The following is a 14784-nucleotide window of genomic DNA, read 5'->3' on the forward strand; positions in this document are numbered from 1 at the left end:
AGGCATTTTTCAAATAAAATTTCTTCTTTGAAATTGCATTTTTCTTCCTGTTTGGGTAGTTTTTAAATTTTCCACTTATTTATTTTTTATATGATAGCCTTTTGTGCTAGTGGAATAACTGTTTTTTAGTCAACAGTATGGGAGGTCACATCAATTTGTTTATTCTTTGATTTCAGTTTTGCCAAAAGCTGTTTTCTCCTGATTCTTCAGACTGATCTACTTCAGAGAACATGTGCGAGTTAATTACTTTAGAAGACAGGGTTACCGCCACACTTCTCATATCCCAATTGCCTCATCACTTCTGCTCTCTTGCCTCTAAATGATCAAAAATAAACATGTCTGCGTGAAGCTTTCATCTTTCATCTGCAGTTACATGACTGTGAATATTCATTTTGTATTTTGACTTTGTGGTTAGTGCAGAAGTTTGAGTTTACAGGCTTAAAAAGTGCCAGCTTTCAAGATGAATAGCAGTGGAAACTTCTTTTTTTTTTTAATCCCAAGGAAAACCTACATCCTTGAAAACAGCACAGTCGTCATGGGTGAATTTGCCTAGACCACTTTCTAAATCCAAAGCATCTTTGAAAAGTTCTGCGCTACGGAGGACAGGAAGCACCCCCTCAATAGCCAGCACCCACAGTGAGCTGAGCACTTATAGCAACAATTGTAAGTCAACTTGGTATCACACTTCGGGGATTGTTGAAACCGTCATTACATGAAAAACTAATGCTCTGCCAATAATTAGAATTTTTGTTTCTGGGGTTTCAGGAAAAATATGCGTGCTGCTCCCCTGGAGTTGCTCTGAAAGTTTGGCAGAAAGAACAAAGTTCTTTCAAAAACACTCTTGAAATAATTGTGTGTTAAAGTGTATTTCTGCATAAAGGATTCTAAAGTGCGTTGTCTGAAGTGATGGTGTTTTGGGGGTTTGAGAGTAGCAGCCCAGGGGATTTGTACTCTAACTGGAATCAGAAAAAAGGTTACTTCAGTTTTATTTACTCTGCAGAAGACTATCTCTTGTGGATATGTGTTGTAATCTTTAACTTTGGGTGCTAGACTTTGTATAATATGACTAATATAACTTGAAGCCTAATTCTAAAACATTTAAACTCAGGAGAATTGTGTTAAAGTTTTCAGTTAATGTGAGTTCTATTTTCCATGTATAAAGGAGTGAATTAACTGAGATACCTCTTTCATTCCAGATGTATTTGGACTTGGTTCTTATTTTCTCATTTCCTTTTTTATATTTCCCCACAAAATAATTCATAAATTTAAGCCATTTTGCAGTGCCTGCTGTGCATGGACACCATGATAGGCGCAGTGAGGGACATGGGATATAAAAGAAACGATCCTTATTCTGAAACATAGTTGAGAAAAAGAAGGTATTTCTGTGGATGATGAGAATACTGATAAAAGCAGATACAAGGATGTGGAGAGGGACGGCAAATTGATCTCTCCAGTTTGACAGATCAGTTTCCTCTTCTGGGTTAGGAGCTGGGGACAAAGTGGAATAATGCTCATGGGGCTCTCCCGGGTGTGGAGCAGTATTTTAGAATAACCATATATGCTTTTAGTTTTTGCTCTCAAGTAACTTCTACTGTTACCCTGATTTTTATATATGAGGTGATTGAGGCTCAGAGATGTTGTCACTGGTCCAAAGTCACACAGCAGGTATGTCAGGGAATTAAGTATGCATTTTTTGTAGAGAAGGCATTGAATTAATGACCGAATTAATGAGCATATTTCTGACGGGTCACCTAGCAGCAGTAGCTGAGAGTAAGTGGCTGCATACCCTGGCACTTCAGAAATACTGGATGTGTGACTCAAAATTAAACAAGGTTGTGATCAGCTTATCATCTGAATTTTGAAGCTGTGGCACAAAATCAGGTTTGCATGTAAGAGAGAACTCTGAATTTGAAAAGGCAATTCACGTATGTATTATTTTAAGTCCATTTCACTCTAGCTCTCTCTGTCTTGTCATGAAATTTTAAAAACAAACCGTCAAAACAGAATCACCAACATGCTCTGGAAAAACTGTTGTGGCAACAGAATCTGTGGCTCTTGAAGCAGACACCATCTGTAGCCCTGCATTTTGTCGACATCCATGTTGACTTGGCACCGTTTCCGTACCGTGTCTGATGCTCCCAAGGAGGTGGTAAAATGCTTTTGTCCATTCCTTTTTGTCTTTTAACAAAGCAGTTTACCATGCACCCGCAGAGCCTGTCTAGTGGCAGGGTGTTCCTGTTGTGGATTAAGCATTCAGATCAATGAGTCTCTTTCTTGGTTTGATTTGCTAGCTGGTTTAATCTGTTCTGTGTAGCGCCTTGGAGCTTACACATTTTTTTCTTCCTCCATTCTAATTCACTAAGAGCAAGCATGAGGGGTACGAGAGTGAACATGGCTGCAGTGTTTCCTGCTTAAGCTTGCTTTGATCCTTTTAAATGACTGTACCAGGAGGATTTCGCAGTTGTACAGAAACTGATATTTCTTCAAAAATCTTTATCAATTCTACACTTAGCCCACCGGCTGGTTCAGAGAGGCACTACGATGCCACCTTATTGACACTGCTGGTCGTGGGATCATACAGCCTTTGTGTAATTCCTTTGTTAGCCACGTTTACGGGGAAAAAAAGTAGGTCGACGATTTCTGGTTTCTTTTCTTTGTAAGCATGCTTAAATTTTTATTCAATAAATTCATTAGGATGTTTTGACTGCTATTTCTGTGACTTGTAATTTATGGTAATTGTAGTATATGGGGGCATTTTGTATGTATGTTTAAGATGTGAATGCATCTGTGTAGAACCAGTTTTATTGCCTCTTATGTGTTGTGGCACTCTTAATATAACAGCAGCATCGTTGGTGTTCTGGCACACGAAATTATCCTATTATCAAAGACTATTTGATGGTTTAATTTCTTATTAAATAACTAGTTTTTGAATGTATGTAGCTGGTAGTTGTGCAACTATAGAAAAACACTTTTCTAAAATTAAAATGAGAACATCACATCTTTATTTTTCTAAGTTGTATCTTAAAGTATTAAACATTTACTTTTAAAGACTCTCAAAACATGAAAAAATTATTTTGTGCTGAATTTTCCTGCTTCTGATAATGGATGGTCATCTGAAGAATTAACTTTCTCTTTTGATCAGTGTTCTGATTTATATTGGCTTAAGTATGCCTTTAATGAATATTGGTTTCTTGCTTTGTCTGCTTGTTTCTTTGTGATGTGATATCATTAATGGCATCATTTAGGAACTTCTGAGAAAACACAGTGTTGCCGTGAAATTAGCATTGGGTTCTCGGAACTTCGGAATCCTCTAGAAATAATGTTACTAAGTTTTTCAAATGACAGAATCAAAATATTTTAGGCAATAAATTCTTCTTATTTGGGAATTTTAGTAGGTTCTTTTGTGTGTGTTCTTTTAGGTGTTAAAAATTTCAAAGTTATGATAATGATCCTTTTGGATATTAATGTAAAGCATTTCACAGTGGTTTCTGTACCAAATGTGCTCATTTATAGAGGTTGAACATCATAAGCTCTTTCACACTCAGATACCTGACATCCAGTTTTTAAGATCATTAACTGGATAAAAATAAATGATATATTGTAGATCAGGAACAGAGTTGAAGGTTTGGGGACTATTGTGCAATATAGAAGGAGGTCCTGGGAGAGTGTGTAATTTTGCCATGTTAGCAGGAAAATAAAGTCCAAAGAGTTCACTTCCCCTTTGACTTTGGCCACAAAACAATGTTTATTTTTGAGAGCCAGATGGTGAGGGGAAGTGTAAGAGATGCAGACCAAAGCTATTTGCATTCTCCTGGAAATGGAACAGAAGGAGACTGAATAAAAGAAATGAAGTGTTCTTTCCCTTCACCTTCACGGCCAGCCGTGGCTGAGGGGGGTGTGACACGTAGAAAAGGGCACTCACCTTTGCCCCACCTTAGGTTTCGCGTGCGTGTGTGTGTGTGTGTGTGTGTGTGTGTGATGGAGTTTCACTCTTGTCGCCCAGACTGGAGTGCAGTGGTATGATCTCGGCTCACTGCAACCTCTGCTTCCTGGGTTCAAGCAGTTCTCCTGCCTCAGCCTCCCGAGTAGCTGGGATTACAGGCATGCACCACCATGCCCAGCTAAATTTTTTATTTTTGGTAGAGATGGGGTTTCATCATGTTAGCCAGGCTGGTCTTGAATTCCTGACCTTAAGTGAATCTGTTCACTTCGGCCTCCCAAAATACTGGGTTACAGGCATGAGCCACCGTGTCCGGCCCCACTTTAGTTTTGCTACTAACTCCGTGCAGTTTCTCTTCTCTTAGCCTCCATGCTCTTTGATCGATGACAAGGGAGGACTGGATCATCATCAAAATCCTTGCAGCAACAAATGTCTCTGGCCCTTTTCACTGCAATAAGACAGGGCCTAATTGTTTGGCAGGATGGTGTTTTGAGTTGTTCAGATGATTAAGCTGGGAAAGAATAGGGTGGCTCTTATTTACCCTTAGTTTGTTTGGGTTTTTTTCCTCACAACAGGAATGGCAAGTGAGTATTGTTTCACCTGCCAACACTGGTTAGTTGGTAAGAATTCAGCTGTATTACGGTGTCAGTTGTTTCTCAGGCTGCTTCCAGGTTCAGGGAGAAAGTTTTGTGTTCAAGTAGGGATGTCTGTTGTGGGTGAGGCTAAGATGAGGAACAGGCAGTCGATTCTTTAGGCTCTACCTCACAAAACATGTTAGTACTTATGCACTTCTGAATGGACTGTTTATGAAGGAAATAGCCAGGCCGCTGTTAACCTTGTTCTCGTTCTTTCTCTTTTCTTGTTTTCTTAGGGTATATGTGAGATGTTCTTGTTGTTGTATAGTTGAGTGATCTTGCTTTTGAAATTCAGAAGCTTAGATTTTGGTAGGACTTTGGTTTTAAGCCAGGTGGGCAGATGATCTGGCACAGCGGGGAGTGTTAAACTGATTCACATAAAATTCAGAAACTGAACAGAATGTTGGCTCTGTGTATATATACATGATGTTATACAAGCTAATTTTCACTAGGTGTTAGAATGTAGTATGAATGTTAGTTTGCAGATAGAAGTCTGGAACAATGAGAAGCTTTTTTTTTTTTTTTTTTTTTTTTGAGACAGTCTCGCCCTGTTGTCCAGGCTATAGTGCATTGGCACGGTCTCGGTTCACTGCAACCTTAGCCTCCCGTATTCAAGCAATTCTCCCACCTCAGCTTCCTGAGTAGCTGGGATAACAGGTGTTTGCCACCATGCCTGGCTAATTTTTATATTTTTAGTAGAGACAGGGTTTTGTCATGTTGGCCAGGCTGGTCTCGAACTCCTGGCCCCTAGTGACCCACCCACCTCGGCCTTCCATAGTGCTAGGATTACAGGTGTAAGCTACGATTACAGGTGTGAGCCACTGTGTCAAGCCTGAGAAGCCCTTTTCTAATAGGAAAATGATTTCTTTTGCTTGGGCTTTTTTGAGACTATCCATTCAGTTTTCCTTTTATACTCAACAGCTTCTTCATTTCACTTGAACCACACTTTGGCCACAGGGAAATGAAGATGATAAGGATTCCAGAGAATCTATTATTCTGGCATAATCGAGACAGTTAGGACCAAAGATGACAAAGGGGCAGTTTTGTTTTTTGTTCGTTAAGATGGAGTTTTGCTCTTGTTGCCCAGGCTGGAGTGCAATGGCGCTATCTCAGCTCACCACAGCCTCCACCTCCTGGGTTCAAGTGATTCTCCTGCCTCAGCCTCCCAAGTAGCTGGGATTACAGGGATGCAAGACCCTGCCCAGTTAATTTTGTATTTTCAGTAGCGACAGGTTTCTCCATGTTGCTCGGGCTGGTCTTGAACTCCTCAGGTGATCCGCCTGCCTGGGGCCCCAAAGTACTGGGATTACAGACATAAGCCACTCGACCTGACCCAAAGAGTCAGTTTTAAACTGCTTAACAGACCTGGTTGAGAAATAGGTGGCCACATAGGGAATTTTATGTATTGTCTCTTCAGGCCAACTGTCTTTAGTGCCCATGGCTCTTTAGAACAGTGTCTTTAGGATGATTCTGAGGATGCATCCAGCCTCAGCGGGACTGAATGCCACAGTCAGTTGGGCCCTTGTGAAAGCGAATGTACTGTCTATTCCCACACCCGATATTCAGACCCTTGTTATTCCTAGACAGGTGATTCAGCACAGCTAGTCAGTGGCCAAGTCAGCGCCAGAACTTGAATATTTTATATCCTGTTCCATTGCTTGAAACTATTATGCATCTTTTATATTGGAACTGTTGCCACTGAGGACTTTATTGTTTGGATATAATGAGTCTGGGTAAGGGAAAATTTAGATAGCATCAGGATACCCAAGCCAGTTGCCGTGTTAGGAACAGAACTAGAGGGCAGGGGAAATACGTGAGGAGCATCCTGCCTCATGATGATACACGTCCTTCAAGTTGGGGTTTACTAGAAAGCAGTGGGCCAGCCTCGAGTACAGTGAGTAGAGATTGCGAGAAAGATATTAAGTGTTAGTCAAACAAGTATGTTCAGTTCAGTATAGTTTGTGCCTGTCATTAGAAAGGCAGAAAGCATGTACAATCGTTGATCATAGAGTATGTGAATAAATATCTTGTACATATAGCTTTCATGTAAATATGTATAAAATGTAAATACATGTGTGTTTGTACCTGAGTTGAAGCAGACATTTTATTCTTGCAGTATGGATTCTGATTTCATTTTCTGTGTTACGAAGTTGATAGGTCTGGTGCTGGATCGATTGAGTGTTGTATTGAGTCTGAAAAGTGGCATTGAGACAGCTGGTTTCCAGCACATCACCTCCTATTCTGCATGTGACAGTGAGCCAAGGGAAAGGAGTATCAGGCCTCATGAGAAACGTGTCCTTTACTTTAATGAGAAACCTTCTTACTGGTCTCTTAGTGAACTGCAGGCCTTTGTGTCTAAAGTTTAGGAAAGCCTGAATTTAGAATCACACAATTTCATATTAGGTTTGTAAATTGAACTCAGTTTAATTTTGTTTTGTTTTTCAGATAGAATCTTGCTCTGTCGCCAGGCTGGAGTGCAGTGGCGCCATTTCAGCTCATTGCAACCCCTGCCTCCTGGGTGCAAGTGATACTCCTTCCTCAGCCTCCCAAGTACTTGGCATGTGCCACCATGCCAAGCTAATTTTTGTATTTTTAGTAGAGACAGAGTTTCAGCATGTTGGCCAGGATGGTCTCAATCTCTTGACCTCCTGATCCACCCACCTTGGCCTCCCAAAGTACTGGGATTACAGGCATGAGCCACCATGCCCGGCCACTCAGTTTAATTTTAAAAATATGAATAAGTGACTTATTTGTTGCCAAATGTAATATAGCTTCAAGAAAAGTAAGACTAAAACCAGATTGTTAAAATTCCATGGTCAAACTCTCTAATTTTGTTTGTTGGATTTGATTCAGCAAAAGCTAAAATGCTAATTGAAACCCAATATCCACTTCATATAAACATCTAAAACGGTTCTGTTGAATGTTACAATAGCAGAATCTTTAATACTATCATTCCTGTTAGCTTCTCGTCAACTTTGGAAATACTAAGTCTCTAGGTTCTAGGGAAGGTGAGACTTGGAGAAAAGAACAGGAAGTTGACAGAATTTTCTCAGCAGGAGGAAAAGCTCTGTGTTGATTTGACCTAATATTAGGAATGTTATTTGGGCACAAGAACAATTAACAGATGGCTCATTGTACAGGGACTGGGTGTGGATTAGGGAAAATAATAGCATGCCTGTGCAAAGTTTGAATGTGATGTGTCTAAGCACTATTGTGGCAGTTGGAATAATTTAGCATAGTGAAAAATTTCTAGCCATCTTGTTATACTGTCTTTGTAAACAAGGTAGGCATCTTAACCCTTTGCTAAATGAGTGAAGTGAGAAAAGGGGTCAGAGTTGTTAATAAAGAAATGTATAAGTGTTGAATAGTAGAATAGAATCAGGAGCTTAGAATTGGATATTGATATGGAAATCCAGTCTGGGTTGGTGGTGGGGGGCGGGGGGGGGTTTTTACACATAATATAAAAGACAGTTTTTGTTTTCAGGTGAGATTCCCTTTTATGTTTTCGATTTGGAGCAAACTCTTTTTTTGAGCAAACTTTCTTTGTTCAGGGAAGAAGTTGGCATTTTTAACTCCTTGCTGCAGCAGCGAGGATTTGAACCAGATCTCATCCTCTCATTCTTATAGCTACCAAGTAGTCTGTATGTTACTGTTCTGATGTCATTAAGTAGCTGGCTGCATGAATTCTTCCTCGTCCCCATGGAGATGGGTATTCTTCCTAGCTGCACCTGGGGCATCCTTGTTACATTGCATGAATAGCCGTATTATTTCTTCCCCAACTTTTATCTGGGATGAAAGCTGAACTGGACAAGATGCATAAGTTAGACTGTGCCAGGCAAAACCGGATGTCTGGTCACTGTGATTGCGGCCTTTATTTCGCATCCCTGAGCACACAAGCTACCTGTTATCCACGCTGTACTCCCATCGTTCAGTAATGACTGGCCGGTCATAGGTGTTTATTGGGCATTTGTTGACTCAAGGACAAAGGAATAAATTTGGAAGGTCAAAACTGTATTTATCTATATAATAAAATGTTCTTTTCTGTTTTATTACAGCAAGTAATGCTGCTGTCATCAAATATGAGGAGAAACCTCCAAAACCAGCATTTCAAAATGGTTCCTCAGGATCCTTTTATTTGAAGCCTTTGATATCCAGGGCTCATGTTCACCTGCTGAAAACTCCTCCAAAAGGTACGGTCCTCATTGTGATTAGAAGAGGGAGGGCAAGATGCTTTAAGTGACAATTAGGTTTATGGTATATTTAACAGTGATTAAAAATGTGTTAAGTAAAGAGATATATTTTTGCACTGAGAAAATTGTTCTGAGAGTCGGTAAGTTCTATAGTTAAAAATCATTACATATAAAATTAGCAGGCAGAACAAAGGCATAAAGTAAGAATCACAGAACTTCTAGAGTTAAGTTAATCTAAGAATAGTGCTCTAGGAAAGAGAGATGGGAGTAGAAATGCATGATTTACTTTTTGTCAGGGTAGATATTTCATGTTTATTACTGTATTTGTGTCTTCATGTCTTTGGTCCAAGACAGTGTTCTTCCTCTAAATGTTCTTTTTTTTGGAGATGGAGTCTTGCTCTGTTGCCCAGGCTGGAGTGCAATGGCACGATCTCGGCTCACAGCAAACTCTGCCTCCCGGTTCAAGCGATTCTCCTGCCTCAGCCTCCCAAGTAGCTGGGACTACAGGCATGCGTCACTACACCCAGCTAATTTCTATATTTTTAGAAGAGATGGGGTTTCACCATGTTGGCCAGGATGGTCTTGATCTCTTGACCTTGTGATCCGTCCACCTCAACCTCCCAAAGTGCTGGGATTACAGGCATGAGTCACCATGCCTGGCCCTACATGTTCTTTATCTCTATTCCTTCTTTTATCACTCACTTTGTATTTACTGTGACTATAAAAGTAATTTTCAGGTTTACAAAATATGTGATATATACTTAATGTGCGGTGTTTTCATGCAGCTTTGTCACAGTGGGCCCAAAGCACATCAGAAGCCTGCTTTGTGCCACACATGGTGGCTCACACCTGTAATCCCAGCACTTTGGGAGGCCAAGACAGGTGGACCACTTGAGGTCAGGAGTTCAAGACCAGCCTGGCCAAGATGGTGAAACCCCATCTCAACTAAAAATACAAAAATTAGCTGGGCGTGGTGGTGTGTACCTTTAGTCCCAGCTGCTCGGGAGGCTGAGGCACAAGAATCACTTGAACCCAGGAGGCAGAGGTTGCAGCAAGCTGAGATCGCTATACTGCACTCCAGCCTGGGTGACAGAGTGAGATTCTGTCTCAAAAAAAAAAAAAAGCCATCTTTGTGCTTAGTGAACTAAAGCTTAACTGAAGCCTGAGAGAATAACTGTGAGTGAGAAACTTGACCTATAAAATGAGACCCTCATTTATGTTAGAGAATTTGGAAAACACAGAAACATAGAGTCTTCCTTAATTCTCTCAACCACCAATTGCTATCACATTTCCTCTGACTTTTTTCCTCTGCATATATATGTTGTTTTGCTTTTACTCCAGCAAAATTGGGGTAATAATGAATATACACTTCTGTCTCTTGCTTTTTATTAAGTTGGTGGTATATCATGATAGCTTGTTCACTTTAAACGGCCATGCAGCAGTCTGCTGTTTCCAAATTCTATCGTTGTCCACTTCATAGTGGACAACTTCGGACTTTGATTGGGTGTATTAATACTGAGATGAACCTCTTCAAATGTGAGTCATAGTTCACTGTTTCAGATTCTAGTTACTTCTGGATATCCCAGAAGGAGAAATTACTGGGTTAACCTGTCTGAAAGTCTTCGGATTTTTACTATTACTAAGTAACCTTCTAAAAGGTGTTACTCTGTCACAGCATCCTCCTTAACATGTGTCTGTCTCTGTGTGTGTGTGTTCAAAGGATCATGTGGTGCTTGAGGTTGGCGAATGTATGTCAATACCTCTTCTTTGTATGGAATAGAAGATAAAATGGGCATGAATTTTAGGAGTGGGTTGAATTTTTCAGTGTGCAGCAGGTTGTCATTAGTCTAGTGACTTAATAAAATTTCGGAGCATCAAATGACCTCTTCCTGGGTTGACATCAAGATGGAAAACTGGTTTTCATTGAGATGATAAAGCCCCATGATCCACACAGCAGTAACAAAGTTAACGCTGTTGGACTTTGGTACTAAAATAACTTCCAGAGAATGAGATTCCATGAACAGCTTTGTAGAACAGGGGACTGAGAATTCTAAAATGCCTCACTATTGAATGTATAGGTTTTTTGTGTCACAGCGGTTTTACTTGAGTGGGAATCAGTACTTCCCATTGATAATAGCCACATATTTTAAGAAATTTTCAGCTCTGTAAAATTTCAGATAGAACATCGTAGCTGTTCTAACTAGTATTTGCAGATGATTATGTGCTAGAGATGACTATTTCATGTTAAGTAGAAGTGTTCATAGATTTCTTATAGATACATAGAGGTAAAGGCTGAGCGTCGTGGCTCACACCTGTAATGCCAGCACTTTGGGAGGCTGAGGTGAGTGGATTACTTGAGGTCAAGAGTTTGAGACCAGCCTGGCCAACCTGGTGAAACCCCATCTCTACTAAAAATACAAAAGAATTAGCTGCATGTGGTGGTATGCTCTTGAAGGCTTTTGAAGTCCTAGCTACTCAGGAGGCTGAGGCGGGATAATCGCTTTAACCTGGGAGGCAGAGGTTGCAGTGAGCCAAGATTGTGCCACTGCACTCCAGCCTGGGCAACACACCGAGACCCTGTCTCAAAAAACAAACGAGCAACAAAACCACTCCTGATGTTTATATGGTATCAGTTTGGAGGCAAATCTTGTATTTTTCTTCATAGCTGAATAGAAATGGGTAGTTTTGAAAAGTGATTGTCCTTCGTGAAGTCTGGCCCCTGCTCTGCCGGCATCAGAGTAGTATTATGTGCACAGTAAATGTGTGAATTCAGTGCTGTTAAAACTTGAAACTCGGCTCTTCTTGATTGAAAAATACTGTGGCTTTTCCTATTAAAGCTGATCCTATTTAATTTGTGATAATAACTTCATATCATTCTTCAACATTTTGATGTTATGTGGAATATCATATTTAAAATGCACTTGACAGAAGTTGGTTGAATCTCAGTGGTATTTCTCACCTGGAACCTGAAATTGAGAGAGAGCGTTTTTGAAAATAATTCTTATCAACATGGTTTGTTTTTGTGTGATATGTCAAATGTATATTTTACATATATTTCTTTTATATCTTAGGTCCTTCGAGAAAAAATTTATTTACAGCTCTTAATGCAGGTGAGTGACCACTTTATGGATGGGGATAAAAAGAATCCTTTTGTAAATAACATTTCAGATACTTATTTACAGTGATTTTTTCACTGGTGCGCTTATAAATAGAATCTCCTATTTAAGGTGTAAATATAACTTTTTATGATGGGCCACATAGCATTAAAATATGGTAAGCATGATTGGTCATCTGATGTATAAAAGGACATTTTATTACTAACAGAGAATTGTAGTGTTTTTTAAAAATGATCTTGTTAATGTGGTCTAAATGAAATGGAAAATTTACTTCTCCCAAGATAAATGCTCTTTTGAAAGTGGATATTCCTTAATTGCTAAGTGGTGTCAAGATTTGGTTTTAGCACCTCTTCACAGTTCAGCAGCCTGTATTTTTTTTTATTTTACTTTAGGTTCTGGGGTACATGTGCAGGTCATGCAGGGTTGTTGCATAGGTGCATACATAACCAGGTGGTTTGCTGCCTGTAAGCAGCCTATATTTTTATGTCCTTTTTTACACTTTGATTGGACTTAATTCCCAAGATAGCCTGCAGCCTCCACTATTTGAACCACAGCTGAGAATCCAAAAACTTTGTCTCTCAAGAAGCCATAAAAGTTTTCACAAAATGTCTTTACTACAATTCCATACTTTAGATAGACAGACAGACAGACAGACAGAGGTATAGGCTGAGCATGGTGGCTCACACCTGTAATGTCAGCACTTTGGGAGGCCAAGGTAGGTGGATCACTTGAGGTCAGGGGTTTGAGACGAGCCTGGCCAACATGGTGAAACCCCATCTCTACTAAAAACACAAAACAATTAGCCGAATGTTGTGGTACGCCCTTGACATCCCAGCTACTCAGAAGGCTGAGGTGGACTAATCACTTTAACCTGGGAGGTGGAGGTTGCAGTGAGCCAGAATTGTGCTACTGCACTCCAGCCTGGGCAACACAGCGAGACCCTGCCTCAAAAAAAAAAAAAAAAAAAAAAATCGATCAATCTCTCTAGATACATGGATGGACAAAGAGAGAGATAAGAGGTCTCCCATACACTGCCTGCCTACATTGTCTTATTTTATATGCAATGATAAAACAGTTGTGTAGCTTCTAAATCCATGGCAGATTTAGAAGAGCAAATCAGAAGAAAAGAAGGTATGAGCATCTCATTTTCTTGAGCCTCGCAAATGTATTTTTTGCAATTCTACCAGCACCATTGTTTCAACTGCAGTTGTTCACTTCATGTCTGTGTGTCAAATTTTGGTAATTCTCACAATATTTTAAGCTTTTTTATTATTATGTCTGTAATGGTGATCTATGATGTTCCTGTTGATTGTCTTGGGACACCATGAACCAGGCCCATATAAGACAGTGAACCCAACTGGAAGAGGGACCAGTCAGTGGTCGTATCATCTCTCTCCCTTTCCTTGGGCCTCCTTATTCCCTGAGACACAGTAATACTAAATTAACCAATTAATAACCCTATAATGACCTCTAAATATTCAAGTGAAAGAAAAGTTGTATGTCTCTCACTTTAAAGGAGGGATATGATTAAGTTCAGTGAGGAAGGCATGCTGAAAGCCAAGACAGGCCGGAAGCCAGGCCTCATGTGCCAAGCAGTCAGCGAAACTGTAAACGAAAAGGAAACGTTCTTGAAGAAAATTCAAAGTGCTCCTCTAGTGAACACACAAATAGGAAAGCAAAACAGACTCCTGACACAGAGAAAGTTGGAGAGATCTGACCAGATTAAACCAGCTGCAACTTTCACTTCAGCCAAAGCCTAATCTAGAATGAGACCCTAACTCTCCTCAGTTGTATGAAGGCTGAGAGAGGTGAGGAAGCTACAGAAAAAAAAGTTGGAAGCTAGAAGAGATTGGTTCATGAGGTTTAAGGAAACTCTCTGTAACGTAAGAGTAAAAGGTGAAGCAGCAGGTGCTGATGTGGAAGCTGCAGCGAGCTATCCAGAAGATCTCGCTGGGATCATTGATAAAGCTGGCTACAAAAAACAACAGACTCTCAGCCTCAGACTGAAAGAAGATGCTATTTACAACTTTCACAGGGAAACAGAAGTCAATGCCCGGCTTCAAAGGACAAGCTGACTGTCTTATTAGGAGTTAAAACATCTGGTAACTGTAACTTGAAGCCAGTGCTTACCTGGCTTACCATTCTGAAAATTCTGTGGCCCTTAAGAATAATGCAAAACCTACTCTGCCTGTGCTCTATAAATGAAACAACAAAGCCTGGATGACAGCATAATTGTTTACAGCATGGTTTGCTGACTATTAAGCCCATTGTTAAGACCTACAACTCAGAGATTTCTTTTAAAATATTACTGCTGACTGACAATGCACCTGGTCACCCAAGAACTCTGATGGAGATGTACAAGAAGATGAATGTTGTTTTCACACCTGCTAACATAGCGTCCATTTTGCAGCCCATGGATCAAGGGGTAATTTTTACTTTCAGGTCTTACTATTTAAGAAATGCCTTGTATAAAACTAGCTGCTGTAGATACCGATTCCTTTGATGGAACTGTGCAAAGTCAGTTGGAAACCGTCTGAAAAGGGTTTGCTCTTCTAGATGCCATTAAGAATACTGGTGATTCATGGGAGAAGGTCAGAGCATCAACATGAATAGGAGTTTGATCAAGAAGTTGGTCAGACCATCATGGATGACTGAGGGGTTCAGCTCTTCAGTGGAGGAAGTCACTGAAAATGAGCTTGAAAGAGGAAGAGAAGGACAGTGAGAAGTGAAGCCTAAAGATGTGGCTGAATTGCTGCTGATCTCTGGAAAAATTTGAGCAGATGAGGAGTTGCTTCTTATGAATGAGCAAATAAAGTATATTCTTGAGATGGCATCTACTCCTGCTGAAGATGTTGTGAACATTGTGGAAATGACAAAAGGAGTCAATATTCCGTAAACTTAAA

General features: G+C 40.1%; 1 protein-coding gene across 12 annotated transcripts in view; it reads left to right on the plus strand.

The window, feature by feature from the left end:
- MTUS1 (microtubule associated scaffold protein 1) overlaps nucleotides 1–14784 on the plus strand; it is a 195091-nt gene that overhangs the window by 117407 nt on the left and 62900 nt on the right. For 6 of the 12 annotated variants that reach the window (XM_017963732.4, XM_035270184.3, XM_002756898.6 and 3 more), the window contains 3 exons: nucleotides 502–663; nucleotides 8631–8765; nucleotides 11837–11875. In XM_017963732.4, the coding sequence (XP_017819221.4) occupies nucleotides 502–663; nucleotides 8631–8765; nucleotides 11837–11875 (336 nt within the window). Of the gene's footprint in view, nucleotides 1–501; nucleotides 664–2298; nucleotides 2626–8630; nucleotides 8766–11836; nucleotides 11876–14784 lie in introns of those variants that run through there. The other 6 variants (XM_078347416.1, XM_035270186.3, XM_002756899.6 and 3 more) reach the window with 2 other exon arrangements.

The sequence above is a fragment of the Callithrix jacchus genome, chromosome 13 (genome assembly GCF_049354715.1).
Source record: "Callithrix jacchus isolate 240 chromosome 13, calJac240_pri, whole genome shotgun sequence".
Lineage (NCBI taxonomy): Eukaryota > Metazoa > Chordata > Mammalia > Primates > Cebidae > Callithrix > Callithrix jacchus.